General features: G+C 46.0%; 1 protein-coding gene and 1 pseudogene across 1 annotated transcript in view; both read right to left on the bottom strand.

Annotated features, from left to right (window-relative positions):
- The window catches only part of myo6a (myosin VIa), a 153,755-nt gene that overhangs the window by 9,219 nt on the left and 119,379 nt on the right, over positions 1–25,157 (bottom strand). The window contains exons 28-34 of the mRNA XM_085373330.1: positions 15,541–15,701; positions 15,338–15,376; positions 14,108–14,155; positions 11,786–11,824; positions 8,182–8,285; positions 3,358–3,489; positions 1,760–1,786 (exon numbers count right to left, since the gene is read on the bottom strand). Coding sequence (XP_085229456.1) covers positions 1,760–1,786; positions 3,358–3,489; positions 8,182–8,285; positions 11,786–11,824; positions 14,108–14,155; positions 15,338–15,376; positions 15,541–15,701 — 550 coding nt within the window. The remainder of the gene's footprint in view (positions 1–1,759; positions 1,787–3,357; positions 3,490–8,181; positions 8,286–11,785; positions 11,825–14,107; positions 14,156–15,337; positions 15,377–15,540; positions 15,702–25,157) is intronic.
- On the bottom strand, positions 20,327–24,028 carry LOC146617628 (uncharacterized; annotated as a pseudogene).

Raw genomic sequence — 25,157 nt, 5'->3', positions numbered from 1 at the left:
AGAAATGGAGGTTTACCCTTCAGAGAGGTACTTGTGCTGAACTCCCTGCTGCATTCACTCGGCCTGTTGATTACCGTTTGTCGTATTTTAGTACCCGAGGTGACTCAACGAGGGGTCGAGAGGAGGGTTCAGGCTTCAAGGCTGACGAACGCACAGGATAGCACTGACAAAGGGTGGAACTGGTTTCTGTGGATGAATTGCTGCACGCTGCCGTGTACCACGTATGAATGAACAAACTGATGAGTGACCCGAGTCTCCATCTGCCTTTGGAAGTAAGGTAGCTGACGTGTTCTTCCAGATGTCTTCATTGGGAGCAGTTCTGGAACGTTACAGTGAGAATGAGTCCTCATCATCCCTGGACGACATTGTTGATCTGCCTCCATCTGGGCCCAACCCGGCTTACCCACACCAGATCCATCTCCTTCAGGTCGCCATCACAGTTCCATGATGTTTTGGGCCGACGTTCGTTTGTGTTTTCCAGGTGGTGTCCAATTTATGGTGGTAGGCACACCATGCTCTGGCTATTTGTAATGTTGTAGGGATTGATGTTGTGGTTTTGTATTATAACCTCTGTTCTCAGGTTGCACTGCATTGACTTCTAGATGGGTTGGAGTCTCTGAAATGAGCCTGTAATTATCTAGTTTCGTGCTGTACAGTTCTTGCTGATGAGCCATGATAAGTGACACTCTTTACTTGGTCAGTGGGCCATCGGTAACTGCGATTAGTCCATCTGTGTTGGTTCACTTTGGTTTTGGAGGAGCTGATGTTTGCTGCTGCAGATTTAACCTTTAAGGGCAAAATTCAGCCTGAAAATCCAGATACTTGTTTCAAGACTTTCCACATTTTCTCCTGCTTTATACAACATACAGTCCAGACGTCAACAGCTTCACTTGCTAGCTTTAATATTGTTGAAGAGCTTCTTAAATGACTGAGAAAACTGTATTAAAAAACAAAACAAAACAAAAAAACCTCAGCAGGAACAAGCAATAAAACATGTTTTGGTTTCCTCTGGCTGACCTGACCTTTTTTCTCCAGTGTTTTTGAGTTCAAGTCTTGATGACATGATCTACCTCATCTTTAGGGACAATTTCGAATGTATACCTGTTAAAATAAACCTCTTTGGTCACTCAGAGTTCAATCTCCCTGTTGTGCCTTGCTCAGCTGAACAGGCTGTCGTGTATCTAAACTCTTCATTAAGTCTGGAGTGAGGGGAGTGAGCCATCTGCTTCACTGATGACTTCTTTTACTACGTTTCTCTTCCGATCAGCCGGCGTGGCGGCCTTTTCCTCCCGTCACAGCGCAGTAAACATGATGCTATCATCCCTCGCCAAACAGAAGCCAACTACCCTGAAAACCCAGAAAGCCTTCTGTCCTCCTCTCCCTCCCTCTCCTCTTCCTTGAGAAGTCCTTTCTGTGGGAGTATCAATAACAGCAGCCTAAAGAGCTCGCAGGAATATCCTCCACTCTTTATCAAAGCGTTATGGCTGTCAGGCAGGCGAGAGCTGGCACCAGCACGCTGCTCGTAAAGACAAAATGGTGCTTAAAAAAGAAGCCCAAATAATGTCTCAATACAGGCAGCAGTTGCTACGGAAACCCATCCACCATCTATTTCCTACTCCTACCACAGAAAAAAAGTACGTTTACTAGCGAAAGCACAAGCCTGAGGCCAGCAGCGATCCCAGGGCTGAGCGGGAGGGGAGGAAGGGGTTAGTAATGGCGGCGGGGTGTAAGTAGCATTACACACTAGAGGACCACTTACATGCTGTTTTCACAGGTGGTGCATGATCTGAAAGTAAACATGCCAGGTTACACGTACACACACACACAGGAAGTGATGCAACACTGACACTTTATGATAACAGTGATGAATGAGAACATGAGAATGAAGACATGAACACTGACGGTATCAGACAGCACCGCGCTTCGACATCATGTCTCAGTCAGGTGTTAGTGAGGCGTGTTCAGCAGCGGCAACGAGAAAAAGGGCGACACGGAGGAACGGAGAGTCAGATTTTTACACGTAACTAAACATAAATATGCGACTCATCAAATCTAAAACTTTTGGGGGCTTTAAATCTGCGTCTGCATTGCATCTGCTCCGTAACCTGTTGCACATCACATCGATGCAGAGCACGAGAAGATGTACTGCCACGTTTGTCCTGCCGTTTCCTCCGGTTTTAGAATGAACCAGTACCAACATGATAGAAACCCCATCGCCTGGTGACGGGCAGCAGGCTCTTATACAGACTACATCTGAAGCTCTACGCAAGCATAAATCATCATGATGGTTCTGTCGACACTCTGGTGCAACACAGCGGTGCAGCACCACGTGTGAAAACTGACACACGTGGTGCTAATGAGTGTGGATGTTAGACAGAAAACCAGAGAGGGGGTTGCTCACGTCAAAGACCCTGGGAGTGATTTGGGGATCGGATATTATAAATACATGTCATCACCTTCACACACGGAGCCACGGCCACCGTTAAAGCCGGATCTTCTGACGGCTGCACATGTCACATGTCCGGAGTCAAAGCAGCAGCAGGACAAAAGCTGCGACTCTCACATGAAGGATGAGGGATAAAAGAGAGTATGCGTGTGGGGGCTCGTGGACCAATCTGTAGTCTGAGCAGTGCACACAATAGACAGCTCTGAATAAGAGCTCTTTGTCGTCATGACAACTCAACGTGTGGCACAAGGAAATGAGGCGATGGCGGTGGAGAGGTGAGAGACCGAGTCCATTTGCTCGTCTTGTTGCTGACTGACAATCACGGCAAGCTGTCAGCGACCCCGACAGACCGAAGTGCTCGTCTTTATAAAGTCTGGCATTCAAATGAAGGCATTGTTTGGTCAGAGTCCAGCACGGTGAATCAGTTTCAGATTTTGGAGACTTCAGAGGTTTAAAATCGCTCAGAGGAATCTTTAAGGTCAGAGGATCTCATTTATAAATGTGCACAAACCAAATCCGTCTCACCGTTCTGCACAAATCTGAGACTCCTTCACATCCAAACAAAAGTCGACCTCTGTGACCTCTGACCTGCAGGCTGTTCAAGGCTCAGTGTGTTTCTCTCTTCCTGTAAAGCTTCGGGTTGTTTCCTTCTTTCAAGTGTAAGTTTAAACATAAGAGAGAAAGATTAAATGGATGAGAGACCTTTGTGGCCACAAGGTTATACAAAAGGAGTTAGAAGTGTTCGAAAAATGTTTTTGAGGTACTTTGAGGTACTTTCAATGTCAATCTGCAAACGAGAGAGCTGTTTTTGTACCGAGTGCATGAAAAATGCAGAAAGCGTTTCACTCGCTGTGGGAAAAACACAAAGAGAGACAGCTCCAGAGGAATAAACGCTGCGGCGCCCGTCATACCGTAGTCGGTGACAGATTTCGGTGCTCGCTGCTCTGTATCGGTGTTCCTCTTCTTGTTCTTTGACTTCCAGGCGTGGTAAACTTTAAGCCGGCGGTGGAACTCCTCTCTGCAGGCGGCCAGCAGCTCGATGTCTGGAGGAGACAGGATCAGAAAATCAGGCAGAAGAAATACTGACAGCTTCTGCAAATACATTTCAGAGACGTACATCGATTTGAAAACTGGAGAACCTGAAAGAACCGAGAACTTGGACGAATCTGTGTAAAAGTCATATTCAAACAGAGAACCATGAATCTGACAGGAGTCTGAACCCCGTCGCTCTGGAAAAAGCAGTGCTGTCCTTCCGATTTCATCAACTCCACCATTATATTTAATAATAGTTAATAACAACATGCACTGAAAGCTTTGGTGATAATTACATATTGAAAGTGGGCTGGTTCTTGTGCACCGCTACTCTGAGCACTCAAACTTTACACAGTTCGCCTCATTCACAGTTTCACACGAGCACTTTTTCGCGGCTCTTTTTATTTAGGTGCTTACTAGCTGACATTCAAACGCATTCATACTCTGATGCATTGGAGACCAATTTGGGGCTGGTATCTTGTCCATGCAGACTGGAGCCGACAGGGATCGAACCAACAACCTTCTGATTAGTGCTGGCTGCACATCTTCCTCCAATCAGCCACTGAGTCATCAGGTTTGAGTTCAAGTCGGTGTTAAAATCCGAGCTCTGTTCTTACTTAAGTGGGGAAACCATTTCTTCACTGAGCTGGCTTTCACTGTTTCTGTCATGTTCAATTCAATTCAATTTTATTTATATAGCGCCAAATCACAACAAAAGTCGCCTCAAGGTTGAAACAGCAAAGAGGGTGAACACAAACTGAAGCAGCGCACGGCTGACCGATTCACTGGTTCAGACCTTTTCTGTGGATGTCCGACATCCCGTCAACCGGGCTTAATTCTTACTGCATAATCACAGAGGCTGCAGTGGACCAGGTGCTGGGAATCCATATTAAACAGAGGTTACCTGACATTAAACTCCCTCATTCATGTTTTCTTGAGGCAGCAGACGGTGTTTGGCTAAAGGCTGTATCAAATAAAGGGATTATAGCCTTTTAACAGGCAGACACAAGTATAAGGACGAGTAGCAGCGACCATAAGACGTAGAAGGTCACTGAAATCCGGGCCTTGGATGGCAGACGTGACAGGCCCAGCGACAAGATCGCCCTCAGTGACTTCCCCGCTTGTTTCCTAAGCATTTAGGATGAGAAATTCTCCACAGGGTTAAAGGGCAATCAGGGCCATGGCCACTAGTCACCAGCTGTCAGAGAGCAAGCACTGAGTGAAGGTTGGTTTGCTTTATCTGTGGCTGTAGATTTAAATTCTCCAGCTGGTTTGGGTTGCCTGATTGCTAACATTTTGGAAAAACAAATCTTCTCTGTGGATTTTTATGTACATAGATGTTATTTATGAACTTTTTAGGGTACAATTATACAGCTCTCTATGTCCACAAACCTTTGGCCATAAAAAGTACAATTTGTTGACAAAAAAAAATCCACATTATTGAACCGTTAAAACTCACATAATTAATATTGGCAGATGGACCAACTTTTGTTGATTCCCCCACACACGGCGCTGATGTTCATCTCAACATAATCAATGTAGTGCGCGCGCCCCGAGAGAAGGCAGGCAGCAGCATTAAGCACACATTTCATCTGGACGATTCAGATAAATGACTTCAGTAATATATAAAGAAAGAAAGGAAATAAAGAAAGAAAAACACACACATTCAATTTATCATCCAGAGTGCGAAGGCTAACACCAAGCAATGAGATGCATAATGCACACTAAGTGCTTAGGTAACGCCAGACGAACAAAAAAAACATCCTCCGTTTGTTGAGGCGAGCGGAAACCTCTGCAGAATACGCTGCGTGTCAACAGGCCCTCGACGCTGGACTTTTTTATTCTGCTGCTCGTGATGATCCGTAGCTGTGGACGTGATCGCATCAGTATGCGATCCCCTCCTCTGTCTGGGGAGGTGAGCGGACTGTTAAACGCTGACCGAGTCATTCTATGTGTTTATATGCGGCCGCCCGCAGGCGACTCTCAGCACATTCATTTCAGAGAAGCCGGCGGGCGTCGACCCTCCTTGTCCCAGTCCTCCACGCTTCCTGCTGCGTGGATAAGGACAGGTGATCTCTGAGGTTAAACTGAGAAAGAAAGAGAGGAAACAGGCGGATATTCTCCTCTTGGCTGTTTTCTTTAAGTTTCACTTTCTTTTATAAGTGAATCAAAATCAAACCAAGGATGAAAGTTTGTTCGTCCACTATCAGAGTCCCCTGATTGGATGTTCCACCTCCTGTACATTGAGATAACGGCTTCAGGGATGGAAGACATGTTTAGATCTTAGATAAAGCAGGAACTGCTTTGTGTATTGATGACAAAAGCTACAATTTTACAGCCGTCCAACTCAGCAGTAACACCTCAAACAGGGTTCTGAGGCTTATTAGACCACTTTCTTCCTATTGTCCAGCTTCTGGTAGCCTGCTGAGGGGCAAAGCCAGCACCTATGGCCTCTTTATCCACCAGTTGGTATGGAAGCTGAAGAAAAACTGGAAGCCTATTAAGTCAAATAATTTCTGAATGGAAATGCCCAAACACCTGAGACAAGCTTTCAGCACCGTGGTGGAGGGATGATGGTTTGGACACCTTCCAGTCACTGAGTGGACCATGAACTGTATATCAAAGTACTCTATAGACACATGAGGCCATCTGTGCCACAGATAAAGCTTGGACCAAACTGGGTCACAGAGAAGAACAATGATCCCAAGCAAAGCAGCAAATCTCCAGGAGAACGGCTGAAAAAGCAAAGAATCAAGGTGCCCCAACAGTCCGAAGTCCAGACCTCAACCTGATTTAAACACTGGTGCAGGACCTTGACAGAACTGGACATAAACAAATCCCTGCAGACCTCAATGAACTGATGCAACACAACATTAAAGGGTAAAAATTTGGCCTTTTATGGTAGAAGAACATTCCTGCTCTTGTCCTTACAGCTAAACCAGCAAATCAGCCAGAGCAGCAGTTAAAACCAGCAGCCTCGCTGCTATCATTACGTAGTAACTGAACATATTCCTTAAAAAAAGACCTATATAGACATATTATATCTGTATTTGTTGCCTTTGGGTCTCTTTCCTGTCTGTGCAGGTCCAAATATGAAATCACACTTTTTTTTCCTCTAACATTTTTAAATTATATAACAACAATTCAATAACAGTCAAATTTGGCACAGGTAACACATTCTACATATTCTGGATAGGATCATCAGCCGCTTTTTAAATGTCAGTGTAAAGGTTGAGTAGGTTCGACACTCTGATATGTTACAGTGATATCACCTCGTACTGAAATTCTTCTGTTTGACAAAGCACCTGCTACAGCTGTGGTATCATCACGATGAGTTTGGCTAAAAGAGTTGTCCTCTGTTCTGCTCGACCGGCAGTTCACTCCCACACGAGAGAAGTGGTCATAAAATGAAGCGGCGTTTACAAAAATAAAATTAAGTGGTGTGGAAAGCGAGCGGTGGCAAACAATTCTGTCAAAGCTGCCCATTTGCTGGAAACAAGAGGAGTGAACTCTTCACTCAGAACAAACAGCCTTTACGACCATTTAGCTATTCTCAGAGCGAGGACAAAGGAAGACCATGGGGTCGATAAAAATAACAGCGGTCTGTCTTCTTAGGGAGTGTGAATACAATCAGCAATTCCCATCAGTGTGCCTGTCATTGCACCGTTAAAGATCAGATTTCTATCCAAGCGCGCTGATAATGGAAAAAAGTTTAAAAATAAAAAATCAAAGAGCTCATCCTCTGAGGAGTATGAACATTCTGAGAAAATTAGGATTTTTCAAGTCTGTCAGTCAAATTGAGCCATTTTAAATATATTTCGCCTCACAGCAGTGCTGGAGAAATGTCTACCGGATCCATTATTAATCCTCTGAGGACCAAGAACAGTGACTTTAAAAAATTTAAGGAGAGTCTGCTCAGTTTCCAGAAGAAGTCCATCACGAAAGTAGCTTTAAAGTACCAGTGAGAACAAAGGAACAGAGAACATCAAATTTAAGGAAAATGTGGACATGAAGCTCTGAGTTTAACATAAAGTTTAGGAATTTTAGGAGACAACAATGGACATTACAGGTTCATTAAAATCTAAAAGGTTCAACCTCTGGGAATATGAATATACACAGTAAATATGTCCATTACATATTAATACTTCAAGGCAAGGTAAAAAAAAAAAAAGGTTATTTATATCATTTACAATCTTAATCTCTAATCTGACAGGCTGAAAAGTTGGAGTTGAAAATCACAGATTTCTGGTGATAAATTATTAAAGAGATCTTATTTTGAAAAGCACTTCTTAAAAGGCAAAGTCTGGACTTGATTCTCTCGACAGAGCAAAATGCACAAGGTCAATGCATGAAACTAATTCAACTTGAATGTGGCACCAGGGTGAAGCTCCCACTGTGTCCAAAATGGGAAAGATTCATCCTTTGGGAACGTTAAGGTACTCAATATGTGTACTGTCAGTTATCTGAATAATTTCCTTGCAGCTGTCAAGCATCAACCTCTGGTAAGTGGTTCATCCTCTGAGAACGTTGACTATCCAATAAAAAAAAAAAATTTAATGAGTGAAAATTTGTCTTTGTAACCCACAATGGCACGTAGAATGTCTAGTTTATGCTTGGGGAAGTGTGGATAGCCATTAAATAATGTCAAACAATTATCTTTATTGGAAAACTATCAGCGCAACAGTAAATAAGAAAACACTCACCACATGAGGTATTGATGGCGTCACGCAGCTCAGCATACTTCCACTTGCTCAGCTCGTACTTCTTGGTGCCCGCAGCCGCCTTGGACGCCTGGACCTGCGGACCTCTAATACAGGAAACAGAAGAAGGATGCAAGAGGTGAGTGACATAGACCCACAGCTGAGAACTGTGGGGGACCGTCAGCAGGTGATCATTTCCACCGACACCACATCGGTGAGTTTACTGAGGGGGTCGCTGTTAGGGTCATTAAAGGACTGTGCCATGCACCCAGTTGGATTCTTCATAGGTTTTCCATCCATCCATGATATAAAAGTCACAAATTTATTAGGGAAGAAAAATTTACGAGTTGTTCTTATTGTGCGTATTAGTCAATTATTTATTTATTTATTGGCCTACATGGTTACCTGCCTCCAATCTACACTGGCCCCTTTACATTGTTTGAGTATCTGACTGGGCAGGTTTCGGGTTGGTTTCTGTTATACGGCTCTTAAACTTCAATCTAGTGTTTCCCAGAAGTCTCTAAGAATTGGAAACGTGATAGCCATCTATAGATGCGAATTGTTTCAGCAACCCAGTGAAGAAATCAAATTATCAAGTCTTTGTTCAACGTACAGGATGGGATCATTTATCTCAATCTTAAAATACTGAGACAAACTTCAGTCATGTTTCAGATTTTAAAAGTCCTGAAAAGAAGCTCTTTGTGAGGAATTCTGGATCAGGTCCATTGAACTGAGGTTATTAGGTTTCTCTAGCTTGTGCAGATATAAGATTAGTTAAAGTGGTGGCTTCAGAGGCAAAGGATGCTGCAGACCTGCAGAACATTCATTTATAAAGACCTGCAATTCTGTAATTAATGGTTTTATTATTATCTGGAACTGATCTGCTAATGTTTCATAGTGTAATCTGTAACTAAGAATGACTTAAGTTGCCAGGTTGTAGAAAAAACCATCCAGCATTAAAGTTTGATTTCCATTTTAGCTTTTGAAAGCCTCCAACGGGCCTGTTCGACCATTAATCTTCAGTAAAGGAGCCGCAGGATATCTGGACCTAAATCCCATTTATAACTGCACACTTGATGGATTATTGCGAGGATCAGATTTTAATGATTTCTTATTAACATTTATAATTTTGGGTCCTGGAGATAAATGATCGCACAGCCCAACAGCGGCATCTCAGAAAAGAAAAATAACGCAGGGGAAGGTTTTCTACATCCAGGCAACTCAAATGTTTTCTTCTTTTTTCTGATGTGTGAAGCATAAGTGGGACGGTTATTGATCATTAATGAAGTTATGGTGTACAGAAGTTTGGTTCATATTTCAACCGTTTGCAGTGAAACATGGCTCACAGCCGCTGGAGCCCGGAGGTGGATATGTTTGCCCAAAGCAATGATGACAAAAACGACTGAATTGATGGAGATGAACGGCCTTAACTTTTGCACAGAAGTGATGACAAACCACGATTTGTTGGCCGGATGTGTTCTATAACGCCTGATTGTGACTTGAATAGTTCATTAGGGTGCATGGAAACACAGTCAGTGACGCATCCCACATAGTAAACTCCACCCAGGTGAAAGTCACCAGGTGAGACAGGAACCAGTTTTCCACGAGGAACAGAAGCAGCGCCACGTTCTTTAAACAGCTGCTGGTTCATTATGAACGTCAGGGTGAGGAGGACTGAGGGTGTCAGACAGCAGCGTTATAAAGAAGGAGAGGACCAGAAGAACAGAAGGTGTGAGTACATCATTAAAATGCATGCTGTTTCAGTCTCTAGGAAGCCACACAGCACCTCCATTGTGTCGGCGTGTGGCCGCCACAGCGTGACGGCTCGCTCTGTTAAATTATGAATGACCGTTTGACAGCAGAGAACAGCGGCTACCCTCCAGCTGCTCGCTCCTCTGCGGCGCTGCTGACAGGCCTGATTAATCCGTGACCTGGATTTGCCCTTTTTAGAACGCCGGGAAGTTGGAGGCGGGACCCCGCTGCTCCTCTAATCCTATTGGATCTCATGTTTAGCCCGAGCTGGGCCTCAGACCCGGGGTTGCTGAGCGTGTTTTCACAAGCACGTGGTGACTTTGGCGTGCTAAGTGGCCAAGCGCTGCAGTCACCTTCTGCCCCTGCTTCCTGTCGCCAATTAACCGCAGACAGGCGAACACGGGAAGCAGGGACTGGCACGGCTTCAGCTGACATCACTCATTCACAGCAGCGGGGATGCTGACAGGAACACGGGCAGAAAACAGCGTATGCTTGCAGTAATCTGACGGGACCGACAGTTTAACCTGCTATAGGTTAAAGGTGGAATAACTCTCTGTGGTGGAGTTTCAGGAGGAAGAATTTGAACTCTAAATCTCTATTAAAGTCATGGCTTTACATTTTTGGGCAGTAAATCACTGGAACTCGAGTTGCTCCTTCAAAGGAGCATGTGTTTCAAAGTGTGTTTCAATTGTGTTTCATCTGCAGAGGTAATTACAGAAAAAAGCTGTTTGTGTGGCTGAAGACAAAGATCTGGAACTCTGTACTGCATGCTTTCCAGCATTAGGATCAAAAGGTGTACCACCTGAGCAGCACCTGCCGGAGCACATGCACTGTGTCCTTATCTCATAGGTCCAGGTTTGACTGTGCTCTCAGCTGTTTGCTACGCATCACCCTCCTTTTAACATCCAGTCAGAGACCAAAGAGAAAAACCTTGAAGGAGATTTATTCGGCTCATTCCCAGCTCCATGTTTTTATTCCTGGACTCCAATAGAGCAGCCCTTTGGTTCATCCTCTGTTTGCAACATTTTAGCTCCTCCCACTTTGGGCCAACATTCTTCTGACTGGCTGCCCCTCGTTAGAGAGTAAGTGGGTGGGTTTTCTAACCATATTAGACATATCGCCTCTATAACATCTTGAAGAGACAATATTCAAATTCGAATTTAGAAGAAAAAAAACTGTTGGAAATAAAGCATTTGGACCCTGTTTTAAAACAGCGCTTTGAGAGAAAACAAACTACTTTTTATTTGCTTCCAAAAATCCAAAACATCTAAAAAGGTTTTCTTAGTAAATTTTTTTTTTTTTTTAAAAACTAGGAAAATATTTACATTTCCAAATAAATATTATTATCATTAACATATCAGGACAGTAAAGAAATTTAGATCAAAATCATTTTGTCTCTGAAATGATGAAGTGAACATTTCAACGTTTAAAGCTGAGCTGGACTTTTAATAAGCAGCAGCATAAAATCCTCCACTAACTCTGCATTTTTCTGAAAGTTACAGCTTTTATCTGTAAAATCTTAAAAACAGGAGCAGCTGGAGCCTCTGCGGCGGCCGGGCGATGGAGGCGGGAAATAACAGCTGGGTGACATTTAACGGGCCACGGCGTCCCCATGTACACGGCCGACTTTCAAAATCACAAAAGAAAAATAAATCATGTTCTTTACAGTGGAGGCTAAATAGTTATTATTAACCCTGTAATCAACACTGCTCAATTTACTTTTGATCATCAACAATCAAAAAATGATTCAGTTTTAGTTTTTGTTCAATTCTCATTAAAATTTTCTATTAACTTTGATCAAAGAGTGAGTTGATTGGTCATTGAGGTGTGATCCACATAGACTGTTTCTACCCACCGAGCCAGAAGTTCGGACATTTCCCTCGCCATTTCCTCCCTAAAAAGCACGATGTTAGGATAAACTGTTAGTATGCTGCCGAGACATTTACTACAAAATACTTCATCACCATCTTTTTCACTAAACAGGGACAGCAGGTAAGTGAAAGGAAAACAAAGAGAGGGTTAAAAATGAAGAAGAAGAAGAAGGAAAAACAGAAGTTGGTGTTCATGCACTTCGATTTTTAAACAGCTGAAACTACAACACGACAACACTTGTTCACACTTCTCGTAACTTCACAGATGATCAGAAACGGAGGAGAAGCTCATGCTACAGTCACACTGTGTGCAGTGATCATGTGATCTCGATGCCTTTAAAGACCGGGAGCAGGTCTGCAACCACTCAACAGTCAGTCTGCTATTGGTCTGGAACTGAATGTGGTCATGTGATCAATAATAACTGGGATAAATCTGGGAATATCGCAAGTCTGTTGCTGTTTGCATACACAGAAATTCAATTCTGCTGCTTTCACACAGGAACATAAACATCCGAGTGGAGTCTTCTGTCGTTGCACACAGCAACCATCTAAAATCCTTCTTAAACTGGTCTAAGAGTGACAAACCGGTATCGGTTGGAGACATTACTGGCTACAAGCGAAAGATCCCGTGAGAAGACGGGAGGAGCATGTAATGTAAAAACTAGCAAATCGAACATGCAGAGCTACCTGCTGGGCGACGCCGCTGAATGAAGGAGCAGCTAAAGGTAGCTTTCTGTTTGGAGACAGGTCGACTCCCATTAGGCTGAGACATCAGAGACCTCAGCTTCGACCAATTCTTTGTGGTATTTTCACTCTAGTGTGACGGAGACGTTACTTGTCCTGTTTGTTACAATTAAACTTTCTTTTTGTCCACGTTATAAAAAAGGTCCCTACGGTGCCGCCCACAGCTCGGCTTTCTGACTGCAGAAGCTCTGAAGCCTGCGAGCCTGCAGACCTCCACCTTCATCTGATAATTCTTCTCATTACCAACATGATAAGCTTGTGCACGGACGACCTCGTTCACTTCAGAAACATGTATTCATTATGTCGTCTCTGGTCACACGTTTAATGGTCCGAGCCTCCTCCTGTGTGCGAGCCATTAACGACGCTCCTGTGATGTTTACACGAGTCCTTATTAGGCATTAAACGGAGGAAGGTGAAATCAGGCAGGAAGCAGCTGCTGTAGTTAAAAGAAAGCAAAAAAAAGGTGCAGCGGGCGTCATTATGCGGCCGCTGAGCCATTAACTAAACGCTGTCACGCTGAGTCCAGAGGTTCAACTGGCAACAAATCAGAGGCCATGACAGTGACGCCTGCACTTCCTTCCTACTCAGGTGCCCTGGAGCCATGAGAAGATGAGCTTAGCTTAGAAAATAAATGACTTAACTTCACAGTTATTGAGCATGAAACATGATGCGGACTGCCAGTACAGCTGCTCTGAATCAAAACGCACACAGCCGACACATTTAAGAGAATTTAAACTTCCAGAAGACAAAAGGAGAGAAACAGGAAGTCAGGTGAGAGGAATGGGAGGAAGGAGGCAAGGATGCCAAAAGAAAGGAGGTGAGGGAAAGGAAAGAGTACATGTTTAAGTTCATAACTGACACTTTAATGTCTTTCATTTGGATCTATGAGCTCTGACACAGACTGATGTGTAGAAACAACCACATACAGGGCCTTTAACTCACTCGCTCTTCTCCAGACATCTCAGGCTGTAAATCAGCTGTTTTCTCACACAGTGAGGTCAGGCGTGTTTACGCACTCACGCTTTTTGTACGTTTTTGTAGGTGTTAAGTACTTAAAGAAAGACATCCTCCAAGTTTTATTCTTTTAAAGTCATATTTTTATGTCCAGATCAACCTGAGATAAAACTGATCATGGCAGCCCTGCTCAGAGGTTTCAATGTCTGCCTTTGATTCTTTTGTCTGAATGTCTGTGATGACTCTTTTCTTCAAATCTACATCTTTAACACTGATGCATGTGCAGGTTTTACTCGGTGATGTGGAGAACAGAACCCGAACAGAGAGGCCGGGTCTACGTGGCCGATCCACCCGCAGTGCAAAGCTCTGTGACGCAGCGCTCTAGGGAGGTCAAACAGTTTGATGTAGCCACTAACAAAGCCGAGTCACGGCGTGAAGCATCAATTTCAACTTTCAGAGAGACGTGTCGCTTCAGGCTAAGTGAGAAGAGTGATCGAGGCCAAGGCTACACCGAGTGCTTTATGTCTGGATTCGCCGCTGTGAGCGCACGGCGGCGTCGCACGGTGCCCTGAAGCTGTCTGAGGCGTGTGGTGTGACAGGAAACCTACATGGTCAAGCTCTTGAGCTTTGGGGAGGCAGCAGCAGCGGCGGCAGCGCTGTAAACAGAGGATTACAGGATTATAACGGCGCAGCAGAGCACAACATAACAAAGCAATCAGGGAGGCGAAGGTGATTCCTTCCCCCGAGGCTCATCAGGAAATCATTCTCCTTCCAAATTGTGATCTGAGGACAGGCCTCAGATTCATCAAACTCCTGAAAGTCACACCTGAAGGAAAACTAATCTGGACTAAAGCCTGCTTTCAGATGCATCTTGATGATCTGGAGGTGAAGTAGAGGTGGGGCTAGAGAGCAGAGATTTTTGCACATTTAAGTTTTCGTTTCTTTTTTTGTACAGAAGATTAAAATCACCTGAATTACCTCTCGATGTTTTATTTCATCTATGCTGCAATAACTAGCAGACTGACCTCAGCTGGCTGTGAAAGCCACTTCCAAATCAATTCTCCAGTTAACCTTTGACCTCTGATCCGTGTATGAAGGGTGACTTATTCCTGAAATGTTACTGCACTGAAAGTTAAAGTCTGAAATTGAACCACATGACTGCAGATCTTCAGCGATGAGCGACGTGTTTCTGTAAGAATCTTTGTGACCAACGTGGCAGCTTTTTTAAAATTATCCTTTAAACGTGTGAGTTCTTAAAATGTTATTATTTTGTGCATTAAAAAAATGAGCTGAAGCTTCTGCTTTTTTCCCCCCTTTGTTTGGTAATTATTAACGTTTCTTTTGATTTCTTTTATTTAAAACTGTCTAACATCAAATATAAATATCAGTATATATATCAATGAAAATACACCAATATTACTTATTTATTAAAAGTAATAACACTTTTAGCGTTTCCAGGTTTATAGCTTTTGAATTATTTAATTACAGAGTATGGATCCTAGTATAGATCTAGGGGTGCATGTTTGGAGTATTTTACTTCTACTTTGTCTCTTTCTATGGCTGTAAGGTCGTAACCCTCAGAAGTCTGATAAACCTGAGCCTGGATCGAGTTTCTGGTGGGTGAGAATCAAACCTGGTGCTCATATCTGGATTTAAATGTAAGTTAATAAAAGTCACTGTGTTCAAACTGATGCATCCGTTAGCTGGAATCAGAGGGCAGAGCCGGGCTGGCAGATTGTTACAGCATGCAGAGGGTTTGTTATGGTTTGAAAGGTCAAAGGTCAAGTGTGTGGGAGTGAGGGGGTTAAATTAAAGGGTTAAGAATCGACGGGTCTTACGCTGATCGCTCTGGGGACGATGGAACTGAGGAGCCGTTACTGAGAGGAAAAAACAAACAAAAAGAAAACAAAGAAGAAGAAAATGATTAAACTCAGGATCAGAGGGAAACGATGGTTTCTCCAGGACGAGTCCGAGCGGCATTCAAAGACGTCTCCGTCCCGTGAAGACGCGTCGCAGAGGGTCTCCTTAAACTCAGGCTTACCTGCGCAGGCCCGAGTCGTTGGCCACCTCCTCGGGGATGAGCTCAGCCTCGCTCTGGGCGATCCTCAGCGCCAGCTCCCTGTCCCTCCTCTCCTGCTCCAGAACAGCCTGCCGAGCGGCCTCCTCCTCACGCTCCGCCTGCAGCTGCAGCTCCATCTCCATCTGCACACACGCCGAGCACACACACACGCTCTCGTTCAGTCGCAGCACACCTGGCGCATCTCCGCCGCAGTTAACATATGTTCACGACTGGAAGTGCTGCTGTAGCCAGCTTTCAGTTCACTTTCTGAACGCTCCCACTTTGTCAACCATCTGCTGGTACGAACATGTCTGCCAGCTTCGTTGCGGCACGGCTGGCGTGCGATGCTGCATCAGCGCAGGAAGGTTCAGCTGCTCATGCGTGCAAACGCTTTCAGCTGCAAAACATCAGAAAAACTGCAGCAGCACACAAAACGACTAATTGCTACGTTCACCTGGTGAGGAGACGGGACTCTTAGAGATCAGGATAGACGCCATCTGATGTCGCAGTGTGGCGACGTCAGATGGCTTGACAGGATGGAGTAAGGCGGAGGCTCATGCAGTTACAGTGCTGAAGGTAAATATGCAGCGGTGACACAAACGCTAATAGATCTCAGCTTCAGTACTTTATTCCGCTCGTGTCAGCAAACATGCCGACTTTTCATCAGAGACTTCTCTGATGAACCAGAATCCTCTGGTTGATTTTCATGGTTTCACTGCAGCTTGGAGACTATTTTGAGAGTGTTTGCAGACCAGGTTCATACAAACTACATATGATTCTGGCAACTTGCTGGTTTTTGCAACTGATTTCACCGAGCAACCTCCAGCCACTTGCCACTGACAAGCAGGATGCGAATTTCAGAGTCGTGTCATTCCGATGCTGAATAATAATGAAAAAAGTAGCATTGACAAAAACCTACAGGAAACCACTTCCTGCTCACACCAACAAACATGCTAACATTTAGGCCTTCTGGCCTTCATCACAGCTCCTCTGAAGCATCTCTGACAAATCCAGTTTCAGGTCTTCTCATCCAACATTCCCATTATTCCAGAGTTTTTCTGTGCATCTCCTGGTTTTGCAGTTTCTCCCAGATATCCTCCATCTGCATGAGCCTGAAACTTGCTGGAAAACGTGCCTCAGTGAGTTTTGTCTGCACAGACACGCTGAGACGCTGCATTCATTCAGCTGTGTGCTGTCAAAACACAGAACGAGGAAAACAAACACGAATCGAGCTGTGTGCCGCTCTGTGGGTGCGTCAAACATAGGTTTTCTTTTTTTTGTGTTCAGTTAATAATAAAAATAATAATCAGTTCAAGCTTCCAGAATGAATAACTCATTATCGAAAAGTTGTAAAAAACAAACAAACAAAAAACCTACAAACAACGCCTGTTTTTAATCACAGACGATTTTCATCAAACCTGTCCGAGCTCGTCCATCAGGACACTCTGAACACGTCTGCAGGGAAACAGGATTTAGATGGCACAGCGTCACCAAAATGATTTCACACATCGCCGGCCTCCTGCAGGTTAGCACAGGATTGCAATTTTATTGAAAAACTATGGAAAAATATTTAAATCATTAAAATAATGACTGCTTTTAGTCTTTTTGCTGTAACATCAAACCAAAGCAAATTATTTTTACATTTATAGAGTTTATTTCGATTCCTTAGTGCATGTTCATCTTTTTTAGCTCCTTTTATTTCTAATAATCAAAATAAATTTTATTTGGTCATCATTGATTCACTGAAGCCATTCTGACGTATGTGTGGGCAAACCTTCCCAATCTTCAGAAGAAAGATGATGTCATCTTCTCCTGATTGGACGATCATTATGAAGCTTTGATTAATCAGGCAGCCGTTCGTATCACTGCTCAATGCTAACACAGTCCAATAATCACCGACTGAGCTGCTCATTAAAGCAGGAACAAGGGGTGGCAAACGAGGGGCGGCGCTAAACTGGATGATTAATGCTCTGGCTTCCATTTTCCATCATGAATCAAGGGAAACGGCTCCTTGACTGGCTAAGGAAGGTCGCAGGGATCTGAAGGCCATCACTTCATTAACTGAAGTTCATCTTTCTTTAAGATGTGGACGAATTCTTTAGCCTTCACGTTTTCCATGCGGTAACTCCTCTGTGAGGCCACGTCGCAGTGCAGCAAGTTTTGTTCACATGAGACCACTCCAGGAATATTCTGAGTTTAGCAGCTGCAGATTTATCCGCAATACTCATTTTAATTTATTACACAGCTGCCTTTTGTTTATGTTCCTGCTTCATGGTGAAACATTTGAAGGTTTGGAGCCAACAGACCTCAGCTGGATTTTTAAATGCGAATTCAGTCGTCAGCTGCTTCAGGGACAAGTTGGATTTAAGAGTACTCCACATGCTGTTTTTAAAAAAAAATAGTTTTAGTGTTTTTCAGTCTGTTTGTTTTGGACCGATTAAAGTGCACACCTGGAGAAAAACCTGAGGAGCTGCAGTGGAGAGGCCGATGTCTCTGTTGCTGAAAAATGAAGCCAACACTGAAACAACAAAAGGTGCAGTTTCTCTAATGTCCACTTGAGGCTCCAGCAGCGAGTCCCACGTTAGCATGTTCAGCATTACAGCAGAAATAAAAAGGTTCACAGCCTGCTGTAAAAATCAGCTTCAGCCTCTGTGGATCGTTTCCTCCTTTCTCACAAACCTCCAAGGGTTTGCTTTTTTAGAAATCACCTATTTAAACCACACACATCATCAGTGCCCGGCTCATATTGCATATAAGCAACAACAAAAACAGAAGAAAAGTCTGTGACTGAGTTTATGATGTGTGTGTATGAAAAAACACAGATTTAAGTCAACTTACTTCTGATTGGCTGCCCGTCATAAAAACAAGGTTTGAACAGCAGGTGGGTGGAGTTTCAAGGTCACTGCCTGTACAATGACACATCTGATTTGATCCACTGCATGCAAGTTTGACCAAATTCTGACCAACAGCGGAGGAGCAGCAGTGATCTCTGTGGACGGAGGATGGACGCCTCGCTGTGTCGAGCTCATCGATCCTTTGACCAGCTGAGCTAAGAACAGTGACACAATGGCTGAATGAGGAGCAGAATGTGCTGCAGTAAGACCCCTTTGATTTGACTCTGATGGGTCATGTGATCTCAGCATGTCACTTCTAAACGCTTCACATTCAGATTGACGACCCAAACTTCACAGCGTAGAGGATCCTGAGGCCCGATAAACTCGGCAGCGCGACTCGTGAAAATTCTGAGCATTGCGAACGTGCTGAGAAGCCCAACAGCTCCAAGTTGATGGAAGTGCAGCAGATTTGTGGGTAACCCAGCCCAGGGGATCTGGGCTGCCGGCCAACAGCTTTGATCTGAACAGCTGCCGAAATCTGCACTTGATCCGGGCCAGGTCGACGCCCCGGGGACCCGAAGGCACCAGCCGCCACGGCAACAGATGGGCCAAACGGAGATGTGCTAAATGATAAACATAAAACCCTGTGACCATAAAACCCGCTATCTCTCTCTCTCTCTCACACACACACACACACACACACACACACACACACCATCTGCAGAGAGCGCGAGTATCAAAGAGCAGATTTTGAAACCTGCACAGTCTGAAAACACATGACGCACATGTTTGAAGCGTCACAGCCGCCTTTAAAAGCACGTCTGACCCACCTGCAGCCTCGCTGACTCCGCCACACCAACAGTTTCGGTCACAGAGAATAAAATTTTCCTCCGCGATGTCAGCCATTGCTTTGGACATTTTAAAGCTTCAACATTAGCTTGAAGACATCAAATTCAGGGATTTCAGTTAGCTACAGCCACCTGTCAGTCAACTGACAGGTATCTGCTGGGATTAAATCAGGATTTCTCCCGCTGGTCTTCTGCAACTTCCTGTCTGCTTCACCAGAGTCTGTAACCCACTTTATTCTCATTCATATTCAAAACCAAAAGAACGACCACGAGACATCGGCTGCTTTTTCTTCTTTTAAGTTTTAGTGCTTCTTCTCTTCATCCTGTATGCTGCATGCAGGGTTTTGTAAAGTGTTGTGGGACGTGTGCGTGTTAGCGATGTTACATAAACACATTCTGGTTTCTTGCTCTGCTTCGGAACATCAAATCTTTATGATTTCAACAAAGCTACACCCTGATAAATGTTTTAATCTACAAAAGGCTATTCAGCTTGGTACAAGCGTGGCTCTTCATGCAGTATTGCCTCATTCTGCAGCTGTTTGCTCACACAGAGCGACTTCAGCTCCTCTGCTAACTCGACAAAAACCACAGCTGTTAAGTTCGTCCAATAATTAATGCTGCAGTTCATTTAGTGGCCACTCGGGGCTCCAGAAGTGACTCTGAAGCAGTTAAATGTACTAATAAACCATCCAGGAAGTCTGTGCTCGAGGATATTATCTTTTCCCAATCAGCAGATATCTCTGCGACGCAGTGTGTCCACCAAGTTAACCAGCCTTAGCTGATAACTTGATAACTTCACCCTCTCACTCAAACATAGTCATTAATGGTTTCATATGTCAACGGCCATTCAGAGTGTGTGCTTTTGTGACAGAGAGTGGTGGTGACAAGGAGGCAAAGATAAAAATCCGCTATTTGCAGACAACCCGGTTCATCACTTGCTTTTTTAATGCTTTAATAATTAACACGTCAGCCTCAATTGCACCTAAAGTGGGACTAAACTAGCTCGAAACCCCTAAAACTCCTAAACCGCGCTGAGCTGATCTTAGTGAACATCCTCTCTGTGACACAGAAAGACAGAGAGGACCATTAGAGAGTGTGATGGAGAGAGATGAAGAGCAGCCGGGTTCCTGCCAGAACAGCCAGAAATGGATTAGAGCAAAAACAGAGCTCCACAGGAGGGATTTCAGGGCTGTAACTCAGCCGTACGGCAAAGACAAATCTGTGAGGATGGAGACACAAAAGCTCCGAGCGCACAAAACTGCTTCACATCAAGCCCGACTGCTGGCCTTAATTTAAACCGGAGAAACATTATCTGCAGACATTTGGTGAGTACACCCGAAACATAACCTTGTTTCTCTCTCACAGAGAGTAACTTAAGGTTATGTATATAACCCCGGTTCTCTGAGTAGCATGAGTGAGTGTCTCACTATGGGAACGCCTCCTGCGTGACCTCATCAGAAGCTCAAATACCATTACGGTATTTGAGTGACGCCCATTTCAGGAGGGGCCAGTGCCTCCCTATATAATAGGCTGACATAGCGTCAGATGTCATTCAAAACAAGCCCACCTCTTCCTCGCTTCCATAGCAAGGAGGGCGGTCTGGTGAGACACTCACTCATGCTACTCAGAGAACCGGGGTTATATACATAACCTTAAGTTCTCTTTCATAGCATTCGTTTCGTGTCTCACTATGGGAGAAATACTGACTCCCGGATTGCCAGACATGCCTGTTAAGAAGACAACTGTCCCCAACAGCACTTCACAGGGGAGAGGCCCCCACCCGGGAAGAACCTGCACTGAGGACTGAATGTGCTAGGTTAGGTGCTGTCACATCTAACCTGTAAAACCTAGCAAATGTATGAGGTGAGGTCCAGCATGCAGCTGCACACACCTCCTGAATAGAAACTCCCCTAAAGAGAGCCCATGAGGTTGCCAGACCTCTAGTGGAATGCGCACGTAAGCCAGCAGGGGGCTGAAGGCCCCTGCTAGTATAGGCCAGGGCAATTGCTCCTACTATCCAATGGGAGAGGCGCTGTTTAGACACAGGCTTTCCCATATGTGGTTTAGCCCAGGACACGAACAGCTGGTCACTTCGTCTGACACTCTGGGTTCGGTCCATGTAAATGCGCAGAGCACGGACTGGACACAAGGTATGCAGCCGCTGTTGCTCCTCTGAGGAGAAAGGCGGTGGGCAAAAGGCCGGCAGTTCCATAGGGGAACATGTGCCGACAACCTTCGGGACAAAGGCAGGGTTGAGCCGCATACTGACCTCGTATTATCCGAGGAGAACTGAATGCATGACTGATGCACTGAGAGAGCGTGGATCTCTCCCACACGTTTAGCAGAAGCTAAAGCAATTAATAGAGCCGTCTTCAAGGACAGAAATTTTAACCCAACCTGTTCCAGGGGTTCAAATTGGCAACAGGAGAGCGCAGCCAATGCTGTGGGAAGGTCCCACGATGGAGCCAACGGCCATGACGTAGGCAATTTACGCCGTGCACCCTTCATGAAACGGCATATTAAGGGATGCTGGCCAACAGTCTTCCCCTCAAAACCAATATGACAGGCCGAAATTGCTGCCAAATACACCTTGATGGTGGAGAAGGCTTTACCCTTATCAATCAGGTCCTGAAGAAATGACAGAATCACAGCCACAGAGCACTGAAAAGGGATGGCCTGTGATTCTAAGCACCAGCTCACGGGCACTCACGGGCCAAGCCCATAGAGCTAGCCTCTCTGGGTGGGGGTGGAATATTTCCCCCTGTGCCTGAGACAGGAGGTCTCTGCGTAGTGGTAACGGCCAAGCTGGGCCGCACAGCTGCTGAAAAATCTCCGCCAGCCAGTGCTTCCCTGGCCAGTGCGGGGCCAGGGAAGCACTGGCTGGCGGAGATTTTTCAGGATCATATAGTGACTTCTCTCCCTCACTCTGGCCAGAGTTGGAGAAATGAGGGCCACTGGGGGAAAAACATAGAGGAGGGTTCTCGGCCACTCATGAGCTAGAGCATCCACCCCGAGTGGAGCTCTCTGATCGTGCAGCGAGTAAAACAGGGGACACTGAGCATTCGCCCTGGATGCATAAACATCCACGGTCGCCTGACCGAATCGCAGCCAGATCTGCTTCACCACCTCTGGGTGAAGCTACCAGTCCCCATACAGCGGGTTGCCCCTGGAGAGAAGATCTGCTCCAAAGTTCAAGATCCCCGGCACGTGAGTTGCTCTCAGTGACAGCAGGTGGACACTGCTCCAGACTGTCAGTCTGTGTGCCAGTGTGTGTAACTTAGGGGACCCCAGACCGCCCTGTCTGTTGATGTAGGCCACAACGGTGGAATTGTCCGACCTCACTAAAACATGATGACCTCTCAGCCAAGGGAAAAAGTGTTTTAGTGACAGGTGAACCACCAGCAGTTCCAGACAGTTTATGTGGGTGGAGCGCATGTGAGGGCCCCATTCCCCATTCACTGTTCTGCTCTCGTGGGTGGCCCCCCAGCCCGAAAGAGAGGCATCTGTGGAAATCATCTTCCTGGCTGAAACTGCCCCCATGGCAACGCCCTGAGACAAGAAACCTGGCCACTTCCACTCGCGGAGAGCGAGTGAACAGTCTGCAGAGACTCTCACGCGACGGTGGCCGTCTCGGTGAGGGTCCAGTCCCCGCGAGCCCACCCAGCGCTGAAAGCCTCTCATGTGCAGGTGTCCCAGTGTTATCGCCACTAGAGAAGAAGCCATCAGACCGAGCAGCCTCTGGCACTGTTTGAGGGTCACTGTGTTGCCTCTGCGAAACAGTGCTAGGAATGACTGTATGGCCGCTGTTCTCTCCGGCGACAGAAAAGCCCTCACCCGAAGGGAGTCTAGGCTGAGCCCTATGAAAGTAATGCATTGAGTTGGCGTCAATGTGCTCTTTTCCACGTTTACCTGGAAACCCAAACTCTCCAGATGGTGTATGAGAGCATTTGTGTGACAAGTCGCTCCCTGGCGGGTTGGGGCTGCCACCAGCCAATCGTCGATGTATGTGGCCACCCGAATGCCCTTTTTCCTGAGCGGGGCCACTGCTGCCTCAGTGCATTTCACAAACACCCTTGGGCTCAGTGAGAGACCAAAAGGCAGGACTACAAACTCGTATGCCATCCCCTGGAAAGCAAATCTCAGATACTTTCGGTGTGGGGGATATATGGGGATGTGGAAATAAGCATTCCTCAGGTCGATTGATGTGAACCAGTCGCCCGCTCGTACAAACCGTAGCAGCGAGGCGTGCGTCAACATCCTGAACTTGTATGTCCTCAAATGCCGGTTCAGGGCACGGAGATCCAGAATGGCTCTCATCCCCCTCCCCCCTTTCTTTGGCACAAGGAAATACCTTGAATAAAATCCGCTGTGCATTTCCTCGGGAGGGACAACTCTTATAGCTCCTTTGTCTCTCAAGGTGGAAATTTCCTCCAGGAGAAAACTGGCAGACTCACCCAGAGCACGAGAGTAAACGATTTCTTTGAAATGTGGTGGAGCGACACTGAATTGCAGCCTGTAGCCCTTTTTCAATGTCCTCAGCACCCATGCTGACTGAGTGCAGGTGGCCCAGCTCTTCATGTGGAGAGACAGAGCACTCACTGGCCACTCCACCGAATATGGCGTTTTGGCGCCCCCTTGTGGTCGCAGCGCGAAACATACGCCATTTCGGTGTCCCATCACCTCTGTCACAGGCGAGCGAGGTGACGGGCTCATCTGCATCATCACAGCCGTGGAAACGCGAGTCTCCACGGGCTGCGTTATGGCAGACGGTGCTCTGTTTTTCAGCATGTTTGATTTTTTTCATGTGTTTTGCAACACTCGACGGCTAACTGCCTGGATGCACGTGTCGGGGCTTTTTTAATACAGAATGCATGAGAGAAGTGCTCGTGAAACAACACTGCGAACTTTGGCTCTCTTTCCCTCTGGCGGGTCTGGTGACAGGAACGCCGGCCCGAGTCAAGCACTCTGTGTGGAACATGTCCCGTTGAACTTGCTCTGGAACGGAGCTGGGAGGCGGCAGGGCGGCCCATGAAGGGGAGAAACTGGGTTCGCTCCCGCCTAGAGGAGAGGCTGTCAGGCCGGCCGCTTCTTCCTCCTTACGATCGCGGCAGCGGGGGGAGGAGGAGGGGCCGCTTGAGGTCTGGCCTGGGGAGACTGCTTCTGAGTCCATGGATTCTTAGGGGCCCCGGCAGCCTGGGGGGCAGCCTGGGGGCTGCCTGCGTCTTAGGCACTTTGGGAATCCTGAAAGCGGGGACCGGGCGAGACGCTGCCTGCGCGAATGACTGGCGCGGCGCTGCTGGGGTGGCGTGCTGGGCCCTCCTCGGCAGGCAGAGTTTCAGAGCCTCATCATCTCTCTTTTTCTCCTCACATGTCTTCTGCATGGATGTAAAAGCTGCACCGAAGAGACCGTGAGGGACGACAGGGGTGTTGAGGAGTTCCTCTTTTTCCTTGGTCGTCAGGTTGGTGAGCCCGAGCCAGCGTGCTAGCTCCTGAAGAACCATGAGGCCCATGGCTCTCCCAGTAGCCTGTATGGCTATCTTGTGGAGGCGGAGGACGTGGTCAGTTATAACGCAGATTTCTTCCCACACTGTGGTATCTGGGTTAGCTGTCATGTCCTCTTCTAGCTCAGCTTGGTAATCCATTAGCATAGAAGAGGCGTTGTTGGCTCTTACCGACAGAGCCGCTGCTTTGTAGCACTTATCTGTAAGGCTAGACTGGAAGCGGTCTGTTTTGGAGGGGAGAGATGGAGCCGATGAGTACAGAGACGTCTTCGGGTGAAGATGGCTCGCCACCAACGGCTCCACTTGTGGCATCTGGCGGAGGCAACACATGCTTCCCCGTCTTTTTCGCCTTCGGCAATTTCTTACCGTCAAAACGAGACTTTACAACCTCTGTTTGTATGGCGGGCCACGGGATA

Source organism: Diplotaxodon limnothrissa, linkage group LG15, assembly GCF_057381915.1.
Source record: "Diplotaxodon limnothrissa isolate DT_005_m linkage group LG15, D_limnothrissa_male_GT1.1, whole genome shotgun sequence".
NCBI classification, from domain to species: domain Eukaryota; kingdom Metazoa; phylum Chordata; class Actinopteri; order Cichliformes; family Cichlidae; genus Diplotaxodon; species Diplotaxodon limnothrissa.
Note: the sequence above shows the minus strand (reverse complement) of the source record. Positions and strands in the feature narration are given on the sequence as shown.